General features: G+C 40.3%; 2 protein-coding genes across 2 annotated transcripts in view; both read left to right on the plus strand.

The window, feature by feature from the left end:
• The first annotated feature begins 9,126 nt into the window (after window positions 1-9,126).
• On the plus strand, window positions 9,127-10,322 carry LOC111406613. Its single transcript, XM_023036002.1, has 2 exons — window positions 9,127-9,628; window positions 9,829-10,322. The coding sequence occupies exons 1-2, from the start codon at window positions 9,127-9,129 to the stop codon at window positions 10,320-10,322; spliced, it is 996 nt and encodes a 331-aa protein (XP_022891770.1).
• Window positions 10,323-18,362: 8,040 nt separating this feature from the next.
• Window positions 18,363-20,548, plus strand: part of LOC111406614 (zinc finger with UFM1-specific peptidase domain protein) — a 14,972-nt gene continuing 12,786 nt past the window's right edge. Inside the window, exons 1-4 of the mRNA XM_023036003.1 lie at window positions 18,363-18,519; window positions 18,640-18,721; window positions 19,511-20,322; window positions 20,447-20,542. Coding sequence (XP_022891771.1) covers window positions 18,461-18,519; window positions 18,640-18,721; window positions 19,511-20,322; window positions 20,447-20,542 — 1,049 coding nt within the window. The 5' untranslated portion in view covers window positions 18,363-18,460. The remainder of the gene's footprint in view (window positions 18,520-18,639; window positions 18,722-19,510; window positions 20,323-20,446; window positions 20,543-20,548) is intronic.

The raw sequence follows: 20,548 nt of genomic DNA on the forward strand, positions 1-20,548 counted from the left end.
CAAAATGCTGCTTACATCGGACGTGGTACAGTGAGGTTCGAACATGTGGTCTGGTTATGACTAAGTCCACCGCGGCGAGTGCATTTCCTGAGCCGTGTGGTACACTCGTGTCTAGATCGCTTATGTTGTGTGGGTGGTCTACCTGAAGGACGACGTACACTGGGGGACATAATAGGAGCACCTGTAATTTCGACTGGAACAATGCAGTCCACTTCACGCAAAACAGGGTATATAGCTTCTCCATAGGCACCCTTCCATTACTTGGATGTGTAATACGGTGAGCAGAGATCATATAATGACTTACCTGTCAAGCAAGCAGCACGTGTTGCGTGAACGCACGACATACGATTCAGTTGGAACTCACGATAAGTGCACGTGTTTTCGGAGAAGTCTGCGATGTCCGTGTCGTTGGATATTCCAACTTGTGTTAAGTTATCTGTCAAGCCATGCATTCACAGCCTAGTACCTGCTTCGAACGTCGTCCGTAACTCATTCTCTATCGTTGATGACAGTACGGTACTACATGCGGTTGCACTTGCTCGACATTCATAAAACCACTTCTTCATAGTATGCCGAATGTGTTCTACTAAGCACGTGATCGGTAACGAACGAGCATGTCTCAAAATTAAGTTCAGAGATTCTGTATTGTTATTGGTCAAAATATTGTACCGTTGGCCAACAAATAGTGCCCGTGACCAAAAAGGGAAATCTGCTCGCTCCTAGTACCCGTACGCTCTTGCACTTACCCTACGAAGCTATCCCATAAGTCTTTCAAACTCTTCAGTCCGGTAAGTTCTTGCGGCTCTTTTGAATTGAAATATTGAACTTGCGTTGTTATACCGCTGGATTAAATTCTTTTCCATATGCCAGACACAGCACCCATGGTGAGCCCGAGGAAATAGGTGGGCAATGACGTTTTCAATACTATTTTTCATGTCGGAAACAAACACCAATTCGTCCGAATCACCTATAAGATCTTTCAAATTTGATAAAAAACACATCCACGATCTATTCGTTTCGGCATTAACGATCCCCATGCTAACGGATAAATCTGTTTGTTGGCGCCTTTGGTCAGTTGCCAGTAGAATGGTACCTTTGTATGGACCTTTCAAGTGATTGCTGTCAACACAAATAACGGGCCTCAAGTAGTGCAGGTAACCCCGAATGCTTGCATTGAAAGTTAGGAAAAGGTAGTAAAATCTATTACGAGAATCTACTTCGATGTGCGTTACTATCCCCGGGTTACTCTCTCCTAGGAGGTGACAGTAGGAAGAAAGTTTTTGAAAGCTATCACCCGATGTATCATGTAGCATATGTAAAGCAACGACATTTCCCCTACGTGCTTGATGGTAACTAATTTTCACACCAAACTCACGTTCCATGTCACGTGCAATAGCGTTAGGATCATACGATCCGTACGTATTATCCAATTTCCCCAGAATCTGCTCGGCAATTACGGAACTAGTGAAATGTCGATGTGCATTACGGGCTTAACATATTTTTACAGAATAGTAAATGCAAAATATTTATTTTCTTTCCTTGATTGTCTGTTCCTGTTGAATAACATAAATAATCATGTTACAAGAACATCAATGTTGACATAAAATTTGATATAATATCACGTGACATTCTATCATTGGACAATTTAAAATACAATCAATTTTTCCATCTAATCATCTACAGTATGCAATTTTGTCAAGTTTTGCGTCAATTCTTTACATATAAATTATTGTCATTTCGACAATGCTACGTGTACATAACCATTTACACACAGCTTTACAGTACCTTCACATGAAGGACATAAAGGGAGTCCACACAAAATAAAATATGTGTGAGCCTCTCCATGTAAGAGATGTGTAAGGCTGTGTATACACATATCATTATTCTTTTCATTTGTACATAACAACCATGTTATATAAACATTAAAACCGACATAAAGTTTGAATATAATGTTATGTGACAATCGTGAACGCACAAAAATTGTATTAATATCTTCTCTCTTTCTAGTATTGGGATTACGTGGGCTTATAATCTTTTGTATTATATTATTTGTACAAATTGTGTTCACAAGTTTGGGTTGGCAAAATTCAATTTTCAATGATTTAAAAAATTGTTTTTGAAATGATTAATATAGATATTATTTTGCCAACCAACATTGTACATATGGCACAACTCTAATCTTTTATACATTTTATTGTCACTATAATGCTAGATTCTTTTGCAGAAGAATATTCTATTTAATATTCGATTGAGGTCACGTTCACGCCCAATTTCACCCATCCGCATTTCTTGAACTCATTGATAGCTACTTTTAGTCCCTGTTTGAGAACATTTGAAATAAATTTTTTAAGAAAAAAAAAATTTTAAAATAATAATTTTTTTTGAAAAATATATAATTAAAAAATACAAAAAAGTTTTAAATTTATGTAAAAAAATATTTTATTGTGAAATGTATGGTTGGAAATGAGTTTGAAAAAAATTATATTTTAATGATTGCCACATAGGGGATTAGCTAGTAACATTTTATATTAACAAATTATACTAGAAGTTCTCATATAAATTAGCTAGTAACATTTTTTTTCTAAAATACTTTCAGGATTTGGTGATAGAAATCTATATGATTATAAAATTTTTCATATAGTGAAAAGTTTTAACAACTCGTAAAAACTGTCCATCTTTTTATATTTCTTTCGTTTCATTATTTTTCTGGACAAGATTCACGTGGGCAAACAAAAAGGGAATTAGCCTCAATTCTCAACATTAGCATAAAAAAAAAAAGTAATGTTGTTCAGAGTTATAGAGCACAAAGAAGATATGTTTGTCAATTATGACGAGAAGTTTGAAGAGAGAATTAATTTTGCCTTGTGACGAGTACAAGTTAGGGATACTTCAATCGAGTGTAGATTTCATAAATCTCTGTTTGGAGAATGCTCTTACAAATATTCATGAAATATCTGTTTGCAGTGGGATTTTGGAAAGCAATGGAGTAGTTGTATCAAAAAAAGAAAGTGTCAAATTAATTATATCTAAATGAACAGTTTCATTAGACCACATGAGTGCTCTTCCATGTGATGGTTTCTGAACTGGAGCTATGGAGTTAAAATTCATGATTAGGATAAACGTAAGACTGATCAAATCTCTTATGAACTTGTCAAACCAATTTTTAAGACAGCTAATTTAAGTTATGATCAAATTGATTTTGAAAGAAAGAAGGTTGGGTGGAAGTAATGTTTCATCTAAAAACTTTGTTATTTGTTGTTGAATAAGCAGATGAAAAATAACTACAAGAAAAAGAATTCAGTTATTGGAAACGTGGACAAACTAGTCGTGTGAGAAAATGTTGTCCAAAAGGTGGAACAAACTCGGCTAATTGCTAGAAGTCGGAGACTGCATCTCTTTTTTAGGGAGACGATGAAGAAATCGCTTTAGTGAAATATATTCATCCTCGTGATATGCACTATTTATCATGATAGACGATGTTTTATTACTAAAATAATGGGTCTACGATTCTGCACATGGGCACTGATTTTTGGTGTGATACATGTCACGTGACGAAAATGTATGCCAATGGCTAGTGAAGGAAGCCAAACACAAGGGCTGGACCATAATTTCAACAAGCTTGTTTGATATGAACCAAATTATTAAAATTTAATTGTTAATTCTAAGCGGTTAAACTCGTAGTTGTAGGGCATGGAGGAGTGTGCTAATTCTTTATTTTGTGTATTGAGTTTGTCAAAGTGTGTTAAAGCTTACCAATTTTTTTAATTAACGTTTGGCCCCCATTACATTATGTTATATTACATTTCATTTTTTTTTTCTATTTTTAACCACACAATCTTCCATAAAATATTATTACACGTAAACCGAAATCTCTTCCTTCTTTTTTAACTACTCATTTTTCAAAAAAATACTATTCCTCTTATTTTTATTTCAAAAAAGGGGGCCAAATGGGGTATACTAGTATCATGATAAAAAAACTGCAAAGCGATGATATAAATTTTGGATTTTTTTCTTTTTTTGGGATAAGGTGAAGATTGTTAGAATATTTTTGCCTTAAAAGTTCCACTAAAAAGAAAAAGGATCTCCATTGCAAATAAGAAAAAATTCATCAATCAATTATACATTCAACAATATAAATTCTTCGAGATGCAACGACATTAAAAAAAGAAAAAAGAAAATCATTTAACACGGGTTAGTACATATCCATGATGGAGCATCAGTGAAAGAAATATCAAGAAGAAATTACTGCTAGAAATCCTAATGGTTGTCTGGTTTTCTCCCGTCTGTATTTGGTAAGTAATTTTTGCCTTGTGGGGTTAAAGCTAAAATTGAGTTGATGTTAAAAAAATAAATAAATAAATAAAAAGAAAAAAATGAACAATTTCATCCGGTGGGTTCAGGTTGCTTGGGTTCATCAGGTTAATTTGTGTTTTTGTTTTTTGTTTTTGGGTTAATGCCTTGTTTGGGTAATATAAAGATTAGGATCTGATATAAGTTAGGATAGAGAACCACCTCCAACGACGAACGAGCAGGTCACTACACGTCGATGCAAGGCCATCAATCTCCTGAGGGCGCTCTACCTCTATGCGAAGCCATCGACCCCCCAGGAGCGTTCTACCTTTACGCGAGACCATTGACTCCCTGGAAGTTACCTATGTGACCACCCCAACACTTAGTCAAAAAATCTCAGGTAAATTGACAAAACTCCTTGGCGGTTATTACAGGCACAACCTTCAAGAGGGAAGTTAGAGACCCCCCACCCAGAACGTGGAGAACGTAGGGTAGTGGAAAAGCCAACGTGGGACACGTGGCACCATGATCGCCCGACACTCATCCAACTTTCAACACCTATAAATACCCCGGAAGGCGACACAGGTAAGGGGATTGACATTTTTTGGCCATCTAAATTCCATTTGAATTTCTCCTAACATATACACTAATTCTCACGCTGGAGGTAAAACGGGGGGACAAAGCCCCGCCCCTCATTTTTCAGGTCATAAACGCCCGTCGGAACAGTAAGAACGCCCAGGGTTAACAGGTGGACAAGGAGGTATCATTTCTCAATCATTTCATTGGCGTCGTCTGTGGGAAGTTTCTTTCATTGAACGCCAAAGCCATGTCAAGAAGACGGACAAGAAGTGATATGCGCTTAAGAGCAACAACGGCGGAGAGGAATCAGAATCAGTCGCCAGGGGCCTTGACCCGCCACCGCCGCCGCAGTACGTGACATAAAGCTAGTTCAGCACCCTGGAGACCTAGCTAGCGGCTATGATGGCCCTCTTGCAGGATCAAACGCAGAGAGCCGCCCTCCCGCTGCATTCGGTGGAAGTCGCGCCTCCACCTCAGGAGGTGCACATAGAAACACCGTCTGTCATCCAATCGGTAATTGTAGGCTCAAGGGCTCCAGGGGTTACGATCTTGCAGCCCACTCCACCCATTGCGGATCTGGAGCGAAGGATGGAGGAGATCATGACGCAGAAAATAGATAATGCAATATCAAGGAGAAAGGAAAAGCGCAGGCAGATGGTCTTAGAAGAGGACCCATTCACGCCTGAAATCATGGCGGTCTCCTTGCCTAAGGGCTTCAAGCAGCCTATGATAGAAGCTTACGACGGAGTCACAGATCCACTTGACCATCCTCGGACCTTCGTTGATTTAATGAGGCTCTATACAGCACTTGATGAAGTGATGTGCTGATCTTTCCTCCCGACCCTCAGGAGAAAAGCTAGAGACTGGGTGGCAACACTTCTCCCTGATCCATCCGAACATTTAATGAACTTTCCAGGAGCTTTGTGGCCTACTTCCTCAATAGCAAAAGAAAGAGGAAGACGACCATCGGGTTGATGCAGGTGGTCTAGGAGAAGGATGAGTCTTTGCAAGAGTATTTGGCCAGATTCAGCTGAGCGACCCTTGGAATAGAGGACCATCAAATGTCGGCAATGGTGACCGCATTGATGAACGAAACTCGAAATCGGGCCTTTAAGATGTCACTTTCCAAAAATCCCCCGGAATCAATGCACGACCTATTGAAAAAAGGAGACAAATATGTTGATGTCGAGGAAGTAGGAAGGTCACAAAAAACCTCAGAGGGGTATGGGAAGTGGAGTCTCACAAGCGAAAGGCAGGAGACGAGCTAAGGTCTGCCAACAAAAACAGGCCAATGAATGAGCAAACGGGTAAGAGGGCAACCCAAGACCAACAAGCAAGACAAAAACAGGAGGAGTCCAGGGCGTTCACCCCTTTAAACACTCCGCGCGCTAAGCTGTGGATGGAAATACGAGACATGAAGGAGCTTGAATGGCTGAGACCCATGGTAACGCCAGCCAGCAAGAGAAACCAGGGCAGATATTGCCATTTCCACAAAGATCGTAGGCACGATACTGAAGAATGCCTACAGCTGAAGGAGGAGATCGAGCACCTCCTAAGACGGGGGCTCTTGAACAAATACGTGAAGGACAACCGGGGCAAACAAAAAATGGAGGATCGTCCCCACCCAGAGCCGAAGTGATAAACATGATTGCAGGGGGGATAGCAGGAGGCGGAAATTCAAACTCGGCAAGGAAAAGCTACGCACGTTCTCTCGAGATTTATTCCATCCAAAAAAATGAGAGGTTTAGTTAGAACATCACTTTTAGCAATGATGATTTGGTGGGTGTGGCACGCCCCCATGATGATGCTCTGGTAATAATAGGCGATATAGCTAATTTTGATGTTAAGAGGGTGCTAGTTGATGGAGGGAGCACAGTAAATGTACTTACATGGATGATTTCTTGGGCTTAACGATCTCTCTTGACAAGTTGAAACCGGTAACCATCGCCTTACAAGGCTTTGGAGGGGCCATGGTAATTCCGGAAGGAACCGTAGAGATTCCTGTCACGCTCGACACACGTCCGACTACTGTGGTAATTGTGGTGAGCTTCTTAGTTGTTAAAACTCCTATGGCCTACAATGCGATCTATGGTCGACCGTTGCTGAACGCAGCTAGGGCCATCCCCTCAACCTATCACCAGGTCATGAAATTTCCAACCAACAGAGGAGTCGAGTATGTGCGAGGGGACCAACAAGTGTCCAGGAGATGTTATGTCGACAGCATATCAGTCAAGGGAGCCCCACCAGTCATGATGTTGGAAGTTGAACCTCCAAAAAGGCGGATCGAACCACTTGAAATGGTTGAGAAAATCACCGTATCGAAAGGACGGGAGTTTAGCATTGGGACAAGTTTAGAACCTGACGAAAAGGGAAAGTTGGTAAAGTGCCTTGCAGACAACCTAGATGTTTTCGCTTGGAGCCCAAACGACATTATTGGGATCAGCCCAGCAATCGCTCAACATCGTCTCGGTGTCTTACCTAGAACTAAACTAGTGAAGCAGGAGAAAAGGAACCTCACCTCCGAAAGGAGAAAGTAGCAAAAGCGGAGGTGGAAAAGTTACTGCAAGTCGGTTTCATTCAGGAGGTACAGTACCTTGAGTGGTTGGCTAACATCGTGCTAGTAAAGAAGTCAAACGGGAAATGGCGCATGTGTGTAGATTACACCGGGCTAAATAAAGCATGCCCGAATGACTCATACCCACTCCCCCGAATAGATCACCTGGTTAAAACCATATCGGGTCACGAAAGGCTCAGCTTCCTGGACGCATTTCTCGGGTATCATCAAATTTCAATGGCCGAATTCGAAAAGGAGAAGATGCCATTTATCACAAATTTTGAAACATATTGTTACACAACCATGCCGTTCGGCCTCAAAAATGCAGGAGCAACCTACCAGAGGATGGTGAATAGGATTTTCTGGAAATTGATTGGAAATATCATAGAAGCTTACGTCGATGACATGGTGGTAAAAAACATCAAAGCCATCGACCGCATGGCCTACCTACAAAAAGTATTTGACGTAGCCCGACGAAATAACTTGAAGTTCAATACGGAGAAATGTGTTTTTGGCACTACCGACGAAAAGTTCCTAGGATTCATGATCACCCAAAGAGGAATTGAGGTAAACCTTGACAAGATACAGGCAATACTGGAAATGAATAGCCCCACTAGTAAGAAAGAGGTTCAACGGCTGATAGAGCGCGTGGCGGCCCTTAATCGCTTTATGAGTTGGGCGGCGGATAAATGTTACCACTTCTTTAAAGCCATAGGAGGCTCCACCAATTTTGAGTGGACTCAAGAGTGTGAAGAATCGCTGGAATCCTTAAAAAAATCACTATAGCAGCCTCCTATCCTGATCAGTCGATGCCCGGGTGACGTACTGTATCTCTACCTCGCGGTGTTACCACGGACAATTAGCGCCATTCTTGTGAAAGAACTCCTGAAGGCACAAAAGCCTATCTACTACATCAGTCAGGTACTCAAAGGCGCAGAGACAAGATACAGTCTGGCTAAACAGCTGGTGCTCGCGTTGATTGTTGCAGCGAGGAAGCTCAGACCTTACTTTCAATTCCATACGGTGCAAGTAATGACTGACCTATCCATCAAGCAGATCCTATATCGACCAGAAACCTCCGGGAGGCTAGAGAAATGGATGATTGAAATTAGTGAGTTTGACATTGAATTTAGGCCCAGGACGACCATCAAAGCCCAGGCTCTGGTAGACTTCATTGCCGAGCTCACCATCCTGACAGAGCCCCTAGAAGGGCAGAAGGTGGATTGGAAGATCTCCATGGACGGTTTCTTGAATGCAGAGGGATCAAGGCAGGAATCATAATGATCGAACTAGACTCTGAAGAATTGGAATACTCATTGCGCTTTGAGTTCCCCGCCACCAACAACAACGTCGAGTATGAGGCAGTCATCACAGGCTTGGGTTTGGCAGCAAGGATGGGAGTGACTTCAGTGGAAGTATGCAGTGACTCGCAGCTAATAGTCAGGCAGGTATCGGGAGAATACGAAGCGAATGACGGAAGGATGGCACCATACTTAATGAAAGTAAGGGATTTGCGAAGAGGGTTCACAAGGTTCAAGGTGACGAAGATCTCACGAAAAGATAATGAACGCGTAGACACACCAGCGAAGCTCACATCGACCAACATAAAAAATTTACCTCGGACAGCGAGTGTGCAAGTTCTACAACAACCCAGCATTTAGCGCTGGGTTGAGGTGAAAAATGTTGAACACGAGAAAAGTTGGATGAATCCGATAATCAAGTATCTAGCAAAAAATAAGGTGCCGGAAGACCCCCTGGTGGTGAGGAGATTAAGAGCTCGAGCAGCTTCATTTACCATCATCGATAGGCAGCTCTACAAGCGGGGTTTTACCATGCCATATCTAAAGTGCATATGTCCCACCGAAGCCAAAGAGGTACTATTTGAGGTACATGCTGGGACCTGTGATAACTGCCAAGGGACAACATCCTTTGCCTTCAAAATTCTGCGACAGGGTAACTATTGGCCAACTATGAAAGAGGATGCCAAAGAGTTGGTACGAAAATGTGACACATGCCAACGTCATGGAAATTTGATCCATGTCCCGATCGAACAGCAGACAGCCATATTTCGGGTGTGCCCATTTTTTCAGTTGGGAATGAACATTCTAGGACCTCTGCCCATGGCCAAAGGGCAGAAAAAGTTTTTGCTGGTTTCCATCGACTACTTTACCAAATGGGTGCACGACAGCAAAGATACAAAGATTTGTATGGAAAAATAGAATATGCCGATTCAGGGTACCCAGGGTACTGGTGACAAATAACGACAGGCAATTTGATAATCATAGCTTCAAGACCTTTTGTGCAAGTTATCACATCGATCATAGATTGACCTCGGTCACCCACCCTCAATCGAATGGGCAAGCCGAAGTGACAAAACGAGTCATTCTCTGGGATCTGAAGACCAGATTGGAAAAGGAAAAAGGACTTTGGACAGATGAGCTGCCCAATGTGCTATGGGCGTATCACACGACTCCACGAGAACCGACCGGGGAAACACCATTTCAGACTAACCTTTGGGATGGAAGCAGTGGTTTCAGTTGAAATCCTAAGTGAGACTGGTAGGATGAAAGTCAAGCAACCCGATGACACAGGGACTAGAGGGGAACTCGACCTGCTTGAGGAGGTAAGGGAAAAGGCGGCGATAAAGATGATGGTCTATAAACGAAGAGTTGTGGGGTACTTCAATTGGAGGGTGAACCCAAGAATCTTTCAGTCAGGAGACCTCATTTTAAGGGATGCAGCGGCAACAGGACACTCCTCGACAAAGCTGGAACCAAACTGGGAAGGCCCGTATGAAGTGATCCGCAGCCTGGGGAAGGAAGCTTATAGCCTGAAAGACATGAGAGGAAGACCACTGGATAGGCCATGGAATGCAGAGCATATCAAAAGATATTACTAGTAGACTTCAGGGTGGATACACATGCTATGTTTTTGTAAATACAGTAGAATATGTTGCGTTGTTAGTTCCCTCCATGTAATGCCTCGCAAAGGCGCCTTTAGTTGCAATTATCTATCTTGATTAATGAAAGACCTTGGTAGTGGCGAATGATGATGGCGCTAAGGAAGGGCCAGCCTAGTTGAGACATCTCGGTGCGCCTATTGAGCTCACGAATCCAAGTATTTTTATATGCTAACATGCAGTCTTGAATCTCTTGTGCTTATCCCGTAAGGATATGTGATTGACACAGCCCACGCGGCTAGGCGGAGAGCCTTGAAAAACCAAAAAATTGATTAAGGCCCTTAACCCTTTTCGACGGTCGACATAGCCCACGCGGTTAGATGGAGAGCCTTGAAAGTCAAAAAAATTGGCTAAGGCCTTTAACCGCTAGACCCCTCTCCCACGCGGCTAGGTGGAGAGCTTTGAAAAGCCAAAAAATTGGTTAAGGTCCTTAACTGCTAGACCCCTCTCTCGACGGTCGACATAACTCACGCGGTTAGGCGGAGAGCTTTGAAAAGCTAAAAAATTGGCTAAGGCCCTTAGCCGTTAGACCCCTCTTCGGACGGTCGACATAGTCTACGCGGCTAGGCGGAGAGCCTTGAAAAGTCAAAAAATTGGCTAAGGCCCTTAACCGCTAGACCCCTCTCTCGACGGTTGGCATAGCCCACGCTGCTAGGCGGAAAGCCTTGAAAAGTCAAAAAATTGGCTAAGTCCTTTAATTGCTAGACCCCTCTCCCGACGATCGACATAACCCACGCAGCTAGGCGGAGAGCCTTGAAAAGCCAAAAAATTGGCCAAGGCCCTTAATCGCTAGATCTCTCTATCAAAAGTCAACGTGGCTAGGTGCAGAGCCTTGAAAAAGCCAAAAAATTGGCTAAGGCCCTTGACCGCTAGACCCCTCTTTCGACAGTCAACTTAGCCCATATGGCTAGGCGAAAAGCCTTAAAACGGTCGAAATATTGGCTAAGGTCGTTGATAAGAGTGTAAAATACCATATTTTCCCCTCTTAACTATTGAATTCCTGTGATTATATTATGCCAAAATGCACTCATTACTCTTATATTTTGGTTTAGGTTGCATTTTGGTGAAAAAGATGAAATTCGGAAGAAACAAGTGAAAAATGACCAAAGTAGAAAAGAACGAAAGTTCGGGGACTAAAGTGCAAATGATCCAAACTTGTGTCTAAGATTATGATGAAGATTCGAAAGTGTTAGAGGTCAAGTGGATGAGGAAAGAAGGCAAAGGGATGAAATAACGTCAAAGTTTGATCAATACATCAATTTCCAATCGAAAACTAACACACCAGTTTTTAGTCTCATGTTGGGACCCATTTTTGACATGGAAGATGATCGAATTGGGAGATGACTTTTGAATAAAAATTGTGTCCCTTTGAGTTATCTGTCCAGTGCAACTTGAATCACCTCAATTGGACATCGGAAAAGAAAGTTATGATTAAAACACTGAAAGCTGTCTGGCGGAACCATGCGGTCGCATGCCTTTCTACTATGCGGTCGCACACACCTATACCGAGAGTTGAAGAGGCTGAAAGTGCATAACCATGCGACTGCAATGACAATAACCATGCGGTCGCATAGTGTTTTTTGGGCTGCCGAATCTTAGTTTTCTTATACGATTGAATCTCTTATGGTAACCTAATATTCACGGGATATAAATGTCTAAAACCACCCAGAACGAAGGCAGATGCCCCCAGACCTATTTCTTTCATCTTGGTGCTCAAGAAACTCCATAGAAAACTAAGGAACTTGGTGAAGCAACGAAGGATCCCAATCGGTTTTGGTGATTTCGACATCTTTAATTCATGTAATTGAGTTTTTCATTATTAAACAATTTTAGAATCGAATTTCCATATCTTGAATATATTTTTGACATTAGTTTAGCAATTATTAGAATTTCCATAGATTCGGTCATGCTTTCTCTATCGAATATTCGAAATACTTGTTGAATTACAATTTGAATTATTTATTGTTGAGATTATTTTAACTTTTATCAAATCCTTCATAGATCTATCCATGTTCCTTCTATCGAATGATTGAAATAATTGTTGAATTTTAATCTTAATATTACTTTATTGGCGAATTGATTACTGCCTTATGCTTGATGTATATGGTCGATCTTTGATCTTGTTCCAATAAAAAAATGTGCAAATGTGTTATAGAAAATCTAGATTCTAGCAATATAATTGGAATTAAATTGGACTTTATTGTTAAACCTTCCGATTAGAGAGTTGGGAAGAAAATCTCTAATTGAGGAAAAATACATGAATTATTGATGTCGATTGATCCAATCCAATGGGGGAATTCCGACGCTTCACTTATTTCGCATATTGATAATTAATTTTTATTCCAAGTGACAAATCATTCCCACATAAAATTACGAAAATCCTAGTTTGTTTTATTTTTTGAGAAAATTTTCATCTCCCCGTGGATACGACACCCCAAAGCTGCACTACAATCACCGCGTTATACTTTGGGCGTAATCAGCCGTCGACCATTAGAATCAAGTCTAGCACACGTGGGACGAATGCCATTCACCTATGCTGTCAAACGACTAAGCAAGGAAAACAACGCTAAAAAAAAAGTTAAAAGAACGATGCATTCAATATTAATAACCGCTGATAACTTAGCATTCATACAAAAAATAAAATGTGATGTGCTCTTGCCCAGACCCCGGACAAGTAGTGAATAATGCTACAAGTAGAAATAAAAGGCAACACAAAAAAGAGGGGGACTAACAAAAGGTACTACTATGCTTCAACTCGAAGGGGAAGCACCACCACTGTCGTCCTGCGATGAATGACTAAGTGACTTGGATGGCTGCGCTCGACTTTCCTTCCCCTTACGCTGCGCAAGGAACCTATCAAAACCTGAAGGGTCAATAAAAGGGTGGTCGGTCGATATCCACTCCTTTGTTATTTTGATGGACGCCACCATCGCCTTCCTCCCGTACGAATGCAAGGCCCTAGCATAATCAGATGATGACTTGTACTGCTCCATAGATGCCTCTAAGTCCCTATTATATTCAGCAGAGGCCTTATGCCTCTCGACTGCCTCCTCCGGAGCACGAGCCAACGCAGACTGCAAATTATCATTCTCCGTCTCCTGCTTGCTGGCTCGAGCCTCCGACGCCTCTAGAGATTTCTTCAAGGAAAATATCTTTTTCTTATAATGATGGGCCTCTTTCTTTTTTTCTTCTGCAAGAGTCTTCAACTCTAAGGCCTGACGACGACTCGATTCAGCAAGCCTGGTCTGAAGGGCCACCACCTAAAGGATGAGGAGACAATGTGAGAGTCGAGTGGTAAAACTATGCTCAAAAGATAAGACTCGGTGTAAAAGAGATATGGAATTAGAAACATACCTTTTGGAGATAGATCGTTGTAGCCCTCTCGATGTCGTCTGCGCTACGACATGCAATCGCCCTAGCTCGAGCGGGTGTCACCAAAGACTTAAGCACCCCTATCTCATGATAGCCTCGGGTGGGAGGAAACCCGAAATTCGAAAGTGAATCCTCGCGCTCGCGTTGCATACGGTTGGAAGCGTCTGGCCTAGGAGCAGGGACAAACTCGATAGGCTCATCTAAAGGCTAGGGGGTCTCTTTGGCCATCTGAGACCCTCCTTCCTGGACGACTGTCTTCTTCCTTTTTTAAAGGAATGGAGGATGGATCAACATCACTCCTATGTCCCTATTCGGGCATAGAATCCATAGTCCCCTCCCAATCAAACTCCATCCCTGCACATGTAAAGCAAGGTCCAATAAGTTTAAAAAAATATAGGAATATGAAGCAAAAAATAGGACCTTAAGAGCTTACCGTCAATAGGAGCAAGGTCCTCGTCGCCACTTGGCAGGGTCTTCAATACCTCGTCAAGGTCAAAATCCATATTTACATACACACACCCAAACTTATTAGCCCATAAAAATAACAAACAAGAAATATGTGCAAGCAAAAAATTGCAAAAACCAACAAAAACAACTTACCATTAGGACGACTCATCCCCGCTATTAACATGTTCCTCATGGTCAGAGCCGATCCTAAATCAGGTGAGACAGGGGGTACATCGACCAACTCCTGGATTTGAGTTTTTAGAAGAAAAGTAATTTCTACTTGGCTATTGAAACGGCAAATTTGGGGATGTCGCCAGTTGGTATTGAAAGGGAATCGCCTTTTGGAAGTCGAACAAAGAAGAACCGGAATTTTTACCCACTGTTCGAATTCCTAAACTTGGGAAAGAGCAAAGGGACCCTAGTGGTGAGAAAGACAAATGCATTGACTGAGCTAGTTCGTGCATCTCGAACACATACCTGAAGAGGTCTATGGAATGTGGAATTCTCATCCTAAGGCAAACATACGAGAAATACAATGCCTTTCTCCATGCATTGGGGTTAATTTGACTAGGGTAAGGTGAAATTCATTGAAAATCAACACCAGGAAGGAGTGAATGGGAAACCGAAAACTCCAATCCATAATGTCCTTATACACGGCTACCTCGCGCTGATTGAATCCGGGAAGTCTTTCTTTGGGGCCTGGGGCTCTATAGACATAATTATCGATCCTATCATACCTAACGAGACATTTTCCAACTTGAGTGGGGAATTATAGAGACTATAACTTTTTGGGATTTCAAGGGGGACGATCTCGCCAACTGGATCCCACCCGATTTCTAAGTTTTGGTTTGGAGATTTAGTGGAGCCAATATGTCTCTTAGGGGAGTTTGAAATAAACACCTGGGAATTAGCTGAAAGGGTTCGACTATCAGATTCACAAGGGAATCCACCGGACGAAGGGGGGAAGTCGGAGGATCGTCCAGCCTCGCGACTGGACGATGGGGGGCTGGTTAAGGCACGGGTTGGTCGATCTACCAACCTGGTCGATCAACCAGCCCCGCTGGTTGCCGGTCGGTCGGCAGACCGATCGACCGAACTTGTCCCGGCATCGATCGGCTCCCCATCACTACTTTCGTCGGAAGAAGAAGAAATGATAGTCTTGTACATGATTTTACCAAAAAGGAAGAAGAAAAGAGGAGAAAGTTACCTTGGAAGAGAGGGAAGACTAAGATGTTAGGAGGAGGTGAAAATGATTTACATGCGAGGGACCACACCCTTTTTTATAAGCAAGAAAATTCGAATTTTTTTGGGGATAAAAATTCCCTCCAAGTTAGGGGCCATTGGGTGGATGCCAAGTGTACAGTGAAATAGGCCTCCAACTTTAAATTGTACTGCTCAACTTACTTAGGCAAATGATACATAATAATAAAATTAAAGATATGATTTTAAATGAGGAAATTAACTAAAAACCTACAAAATAAGAAAAGGTAAAAGTCTTAGAAATTTAGGAAGCAAGAGTGGTTGGGATTTATGGTTTCGCTTAACTGTCGGCTAACTAATTTCTTCATAAGCCAATTAACAAATTACTCATTCACGATATTAGACACGATCTTCCAATTTTAATCAATTACCTCTCTCGAGCGAAATTAACTCTGACTGATTGGTTTAACCTACTATATCTCTATGTCGATTAAAACCAAACAGCAGCATTAAATTTTTGTGAAAATAGCTCAATGGGTCGCCTAGGGTTAGGGCATATTTCTATCCTCTAAACAAACTTAGGGTTTCTACTACTTGGTCTAAAATGCACAATATTCTATCGAACGATATACAAATCACTTAACACAATAATTCATTGGCCACATAAATGAAAATAAAATAAATACAATAGTAGAAACACATGAAAATAAATGACTTAACATTAAAAAGGAAATATCAAAATTAATTAAAAGTTAGGTTAAATTAATATCATAAATCCCAAGATAAAAAGGAGAATATTTCATACAATACATTGTAAGTTTGACAAAATAATAGAGAAAATACAAGGTATAGATAAAACCCCCTTTTGAGCTTGCTCCTAATTTCCCCAAAATCTTGCCAAATCTTTAATTGAATCTCCTTGTGCTCTAGATTGTGCCTCCAAAATATCAAAGTAAGGAAAAGAAAAGGAAGAGAAGAGAAAGAAGAAGAGAAAGAAAGAAAAAATGAAAGAGGAAGAAGACCTAGCCCCCAAAACCTGGAATCCCCTAGAAAATGACCAAAAAATCGGTATTTAAATGGCCAAAATCGTGTCAAGTGAAATTGTGAAAGAAGTACCGAAATTTACTCGAAATCAGCAAAATTCGCCCAGCCAGAAGCGGCGTGCAAGCGTAGGCATTCGTTCCGCGCGCGCATCATAAAACCCTTTTGATCTCGGTAAATCAAAAAGGTCTCCCACGCGCAAGCGTTGGCTTTCTTTATTTCTTTTTTCAACGTAGTCCTCCATTTAATTGCACACAAGGCTCCTCAACTTTGATCATGTACAATCTAGTACTCAAATTTTGATTTTGATATCACTTTTGCCCTCCAAAATTGCAACGTTAGGTCCTCAACTTTTGGTACTTGTGCACTTTGGTCCCCAACTTCACATTTTTGTGCGGTTTTGGTCCTTTTCATTCCCTTTTGCCTTGTTCTCTTCCCTTTGATGATTTTTGGCCTACAAAAATAAATATTACATAATTGTGAGTAGAATTTCATTCATTTAATCAATAAATAACATATTTAGATATTAATTAAGTACGCAAAAAACACACTTATCAGCGGTTATTACGGGCATAACCTTCAGGCGGGAAGTTAGAGACCCCCCACCTAGAATGTGGAGAACGTGGGGGTAGTGGGAAAACTAATGTAGGACACATGGCACCGTGATCACCTGGCACTCACCCGACTTTCAGCACCTATAAATACCCCCGAAGGCGACACAGGTAAGGGGATTGACATTTTTTGGCCATCTAAATTCCGTTTGAATTTCTCTTAACACATACACTAATTCTCATGTCGGAGGTGAAACGGGGGATAAAGCCCCGCCCCTCATTTTTCAGGTCATAAACGCTCGTCGGAATAGTAAGAACGCCCAGGGTTAACAGGTGGACAAGGATGTATCTTTTTTCAATCATTTCAAGATCGATTTACTGCTTGAATTTGATCGTTTCGAGTCAATTTTTATAACTCTAATAATTAGTTAATAATGAATTAATTATTTCAATGATCATTGAATTTAGGTCCATGTTTTAGATTGGTTACTGAAATTTAAAATGTAGAGTTTTTGTCACTAAATTTATGTCCATGTCTTCAATTGTTTACGTAAGTTTAAAATGTCGAGTTTTGGATACTGAATTTTGAAAAATGTTATATGTTACTCATCAGCATAAATATTAAATTTTGAAGAATGTCGAATTTACAGTGAGTAATGTACAATATTTTTCAAAATTCAGTGATCAAACCTTGATATTTTAGCTCCCGTTTGATTCCCATTCTTTGGCCATAAAAATAAAAAATATGACCGTTATTCATCACATCAAGTCATCATATTTGATTTTCTATCTCTAGTGTGGGTCCCGTAACGATTATATTTTTCATTCTTATTCTTACAAAAAATGGGTATCAAACAGGGGCCTTAAACTTCAATGAACAATCAAAGATATGTACCTAAATTCTGTTATTAAAATTAGACATTTTAAATTTCAGTGACTAATCAAAGGAATTTACCTAAATTTAGTGATCATTGAAACTCGTTAATAATTCTACAACTAAACAACTACTGAATTTCTAAAAACTAGACAATGGAGAAATGAAAATCCAAGACCCTTGTGGTAAACTGACCCAAAGATCATCCACACTAATTTAGCGTTTGTTTGATAGGGATTTTGTTAATTGATTTTTTGACCGTTAGAGATAAAGTGGATCCTATTTGTGAGAGAACAATTCAAAAATGACGATTGAAATAGTAAAATAACGATAAAAAAATTGATTTTAATTGAATTTTAAACTGTATCAAACATGCTCTTAATATCTAAACTCTCATTAGTCAATGAGGATTGGGGGGCAAGAAATGGCTCCAAACAAATGGAAAAAAAAAAATAATAATAATAATAAAATTGATAAAAATAAAAAGGCCCACCTGCGACCTCCATTAAGTGGTCGAAAAGGAATTGCTAGCATTTCTCGCTGTTTTTTCAAAAACCCGCCCAAAAAATTCCAATTTTCACTCCATTTCTTCCATGGAATTCTCCGCTTGCCCGTTTTGTAATCTAACAGTTTCGTTTGTGGAACTCGAGAGGTATATTTTGCATTGGGTCGTGTTTTGCTCCCGTTCATAAACAATTTTTCATTTCCACCATTATTAAGCGATTTTTAAATTCTTCGATTATTATATTTCTATTAAATTTCGATTTTACAGACACGCTAATGATCACTTGGACGATGAAGAATATGCCCGAGACCTCCAATTAGCGCGACAAATATCTGTGGCTCATCTATTTGTATGTATATACACACGTTTATGTATCTATTCTTATATTTGTGCGTATTCGCGTGTGACGTGTCTTTATTCTTGTATATATCTGTTTGTTTATATGCACAAGAGAACAGTCTGTTTATTCATGAATTAAATATGAGTTTATTTTAATTTTTTGGTATATAATTAAGTGCTTGTTTATTTAAAAATTGTTCGATCGCTCAATTTGTAACTTAGTATCTTAATTTTATCAGGCAATTTATTGACCAAGTACTGAATAGGACTGGAGCCAGCATTGTTTTGGAGAAATGACCTGTTGCCTTTTTTCTGACCACAAAATGTTGTATATAGTTTATTAGGAATAGTATATCAGTTTGATAACAAGGACAGAAATGTTTTGAAGAAATAGAAAGGAACTCGCTTAATTGAAGGCTTGTGTTCATTTGTAATATTACTTGTTCGTAATTTTCGATTAACTTATTGGCTTATTGCCTTGAAAAGTGGAGACACGGTGTTAACAATTGCAGAGTTAGAATACTTGAACAGAAAAGAATAAGGAACTAGAATAAGTAATCATGCATATTGACGAAAGTAGATGAAACTATACTTAAACAAGAACAGAGAATCTATATTTATATTATGCATCATGTTAGGATAAATTACACAATTAGTTTGTTTATTGAGTCTTCTCACTTAAGCTTTGGTGGTTAGACATTTTTCTATTTTACTTCTTGAAATATGCCATCTTTCTTGTACATCAGTTTATGGGTAGTTGCAATTTTAAATAACATTAGGAATTCCTTGTTATGATCAGGTTGACAATTCCATGGAACGTATAGATAGTTCATGGGACAATCCCAAGAGCAGTTTTTTAAGGTACGATGCCAAGGGAACTACCAGTGGAAGGATAGATACTGATGAAAAATTTTGTTACTTAGTAGAGACACAGATCAAGGAGAGCTTTTGCCAAGTTGAAGACGGCTTGATGGCTTTGTTAGCAAATTGTTTGGAATCAGACTCAAAGAACGCAGTGAGTATATTGTCTGGGTACATCGATCACTTTCAGAGTGTTGAATCAGAGGATGTTGGGTGGGGATGTGGGTGGCGTAATATCCAGATGCTTAGTTCTCATCTGCTTAAACAGAGACAAGAAGCAAGGGAGGTTCTGTATGGTGGTTCTGGGTTTGTACCCGATATTGCTTCCTTACAAAGATGGCTTGAAATTGCTTGGGAAAGAGGTTTTGATACACATGGCTCAAATGACTTCGATCAGAAAATTTATGGAAAAAGAAATTGGATTGGAACCACAGAGTGTGCTGCACTTTTCCGCTCATTTGGTCTTCGTGCCAGGATAGTAGATTTTTGTAGCAAGGATATAATCTTAGATAAAACTGCAGGGAAAATGAAGGCTATGCAAGTTTATGGACCAATGGATAAATTTCTGTTGAAGGGCGATTCCAAAATTCTTGATGCAGCTTCGTCTAGTAATGGGAGTCGTACACATTTTAGCATTCCCTTTGGCAATATAAAGGGTGATCAGGTTCTTATTGACTGGGTCTGGAATTACTTCTCTGACAACAATCCCATCCAATATGGCAATCAGCGTGTTGTCTTTAGTGGGAAACCGTAAGTGAATTTCACTTAGTTTTAGGAGTCTTGGCATGTTGGCTGCATATTAGCTGTGAAAATGCATACACTATTTCTATTTGTAAATACACACCAGATAATGTTTATGAAATTTTTTGAGCAGGCCGTTGTACTTTCAACACGATGGCCATTCAAGAACCATAATTGGCATCCAGGTTCAGCACCAGATAAATGGCACGCAGCACTACAATTTATTAATCATGGA

The sequence above is a fragment of the Olea europaea genome, chromosome 12, assembly GCF_002742605.1.
Source record: "Olea europaea var. sylvestris chromosome 12, O_europaea_v1, whole genome shotgun sequence".
NCBI lineage: Eukaryota > Viridiplantae > Streptophyta > Magnoliopsida > Lamiales > Oleaceae > Olea > Olea europaea.

Excerpts from the sequence above, each read along its gene's own strand:
- LOC111406613 (XM_023036002.1), top strand. The coding sequence starts at position 9,127 with ATGAATCCGATAATCAAGTATCTAGCAAAAAATAAGGTGCCGGAAGAC. Across the intron at positions 9,629-9,828 it reads CAGCAAAGATACAAAGATTT|ATTGGAAAAGGAAAAAGGAC; the intron begins GTATGGAAAAAT and ends TCTGAAGACCAG.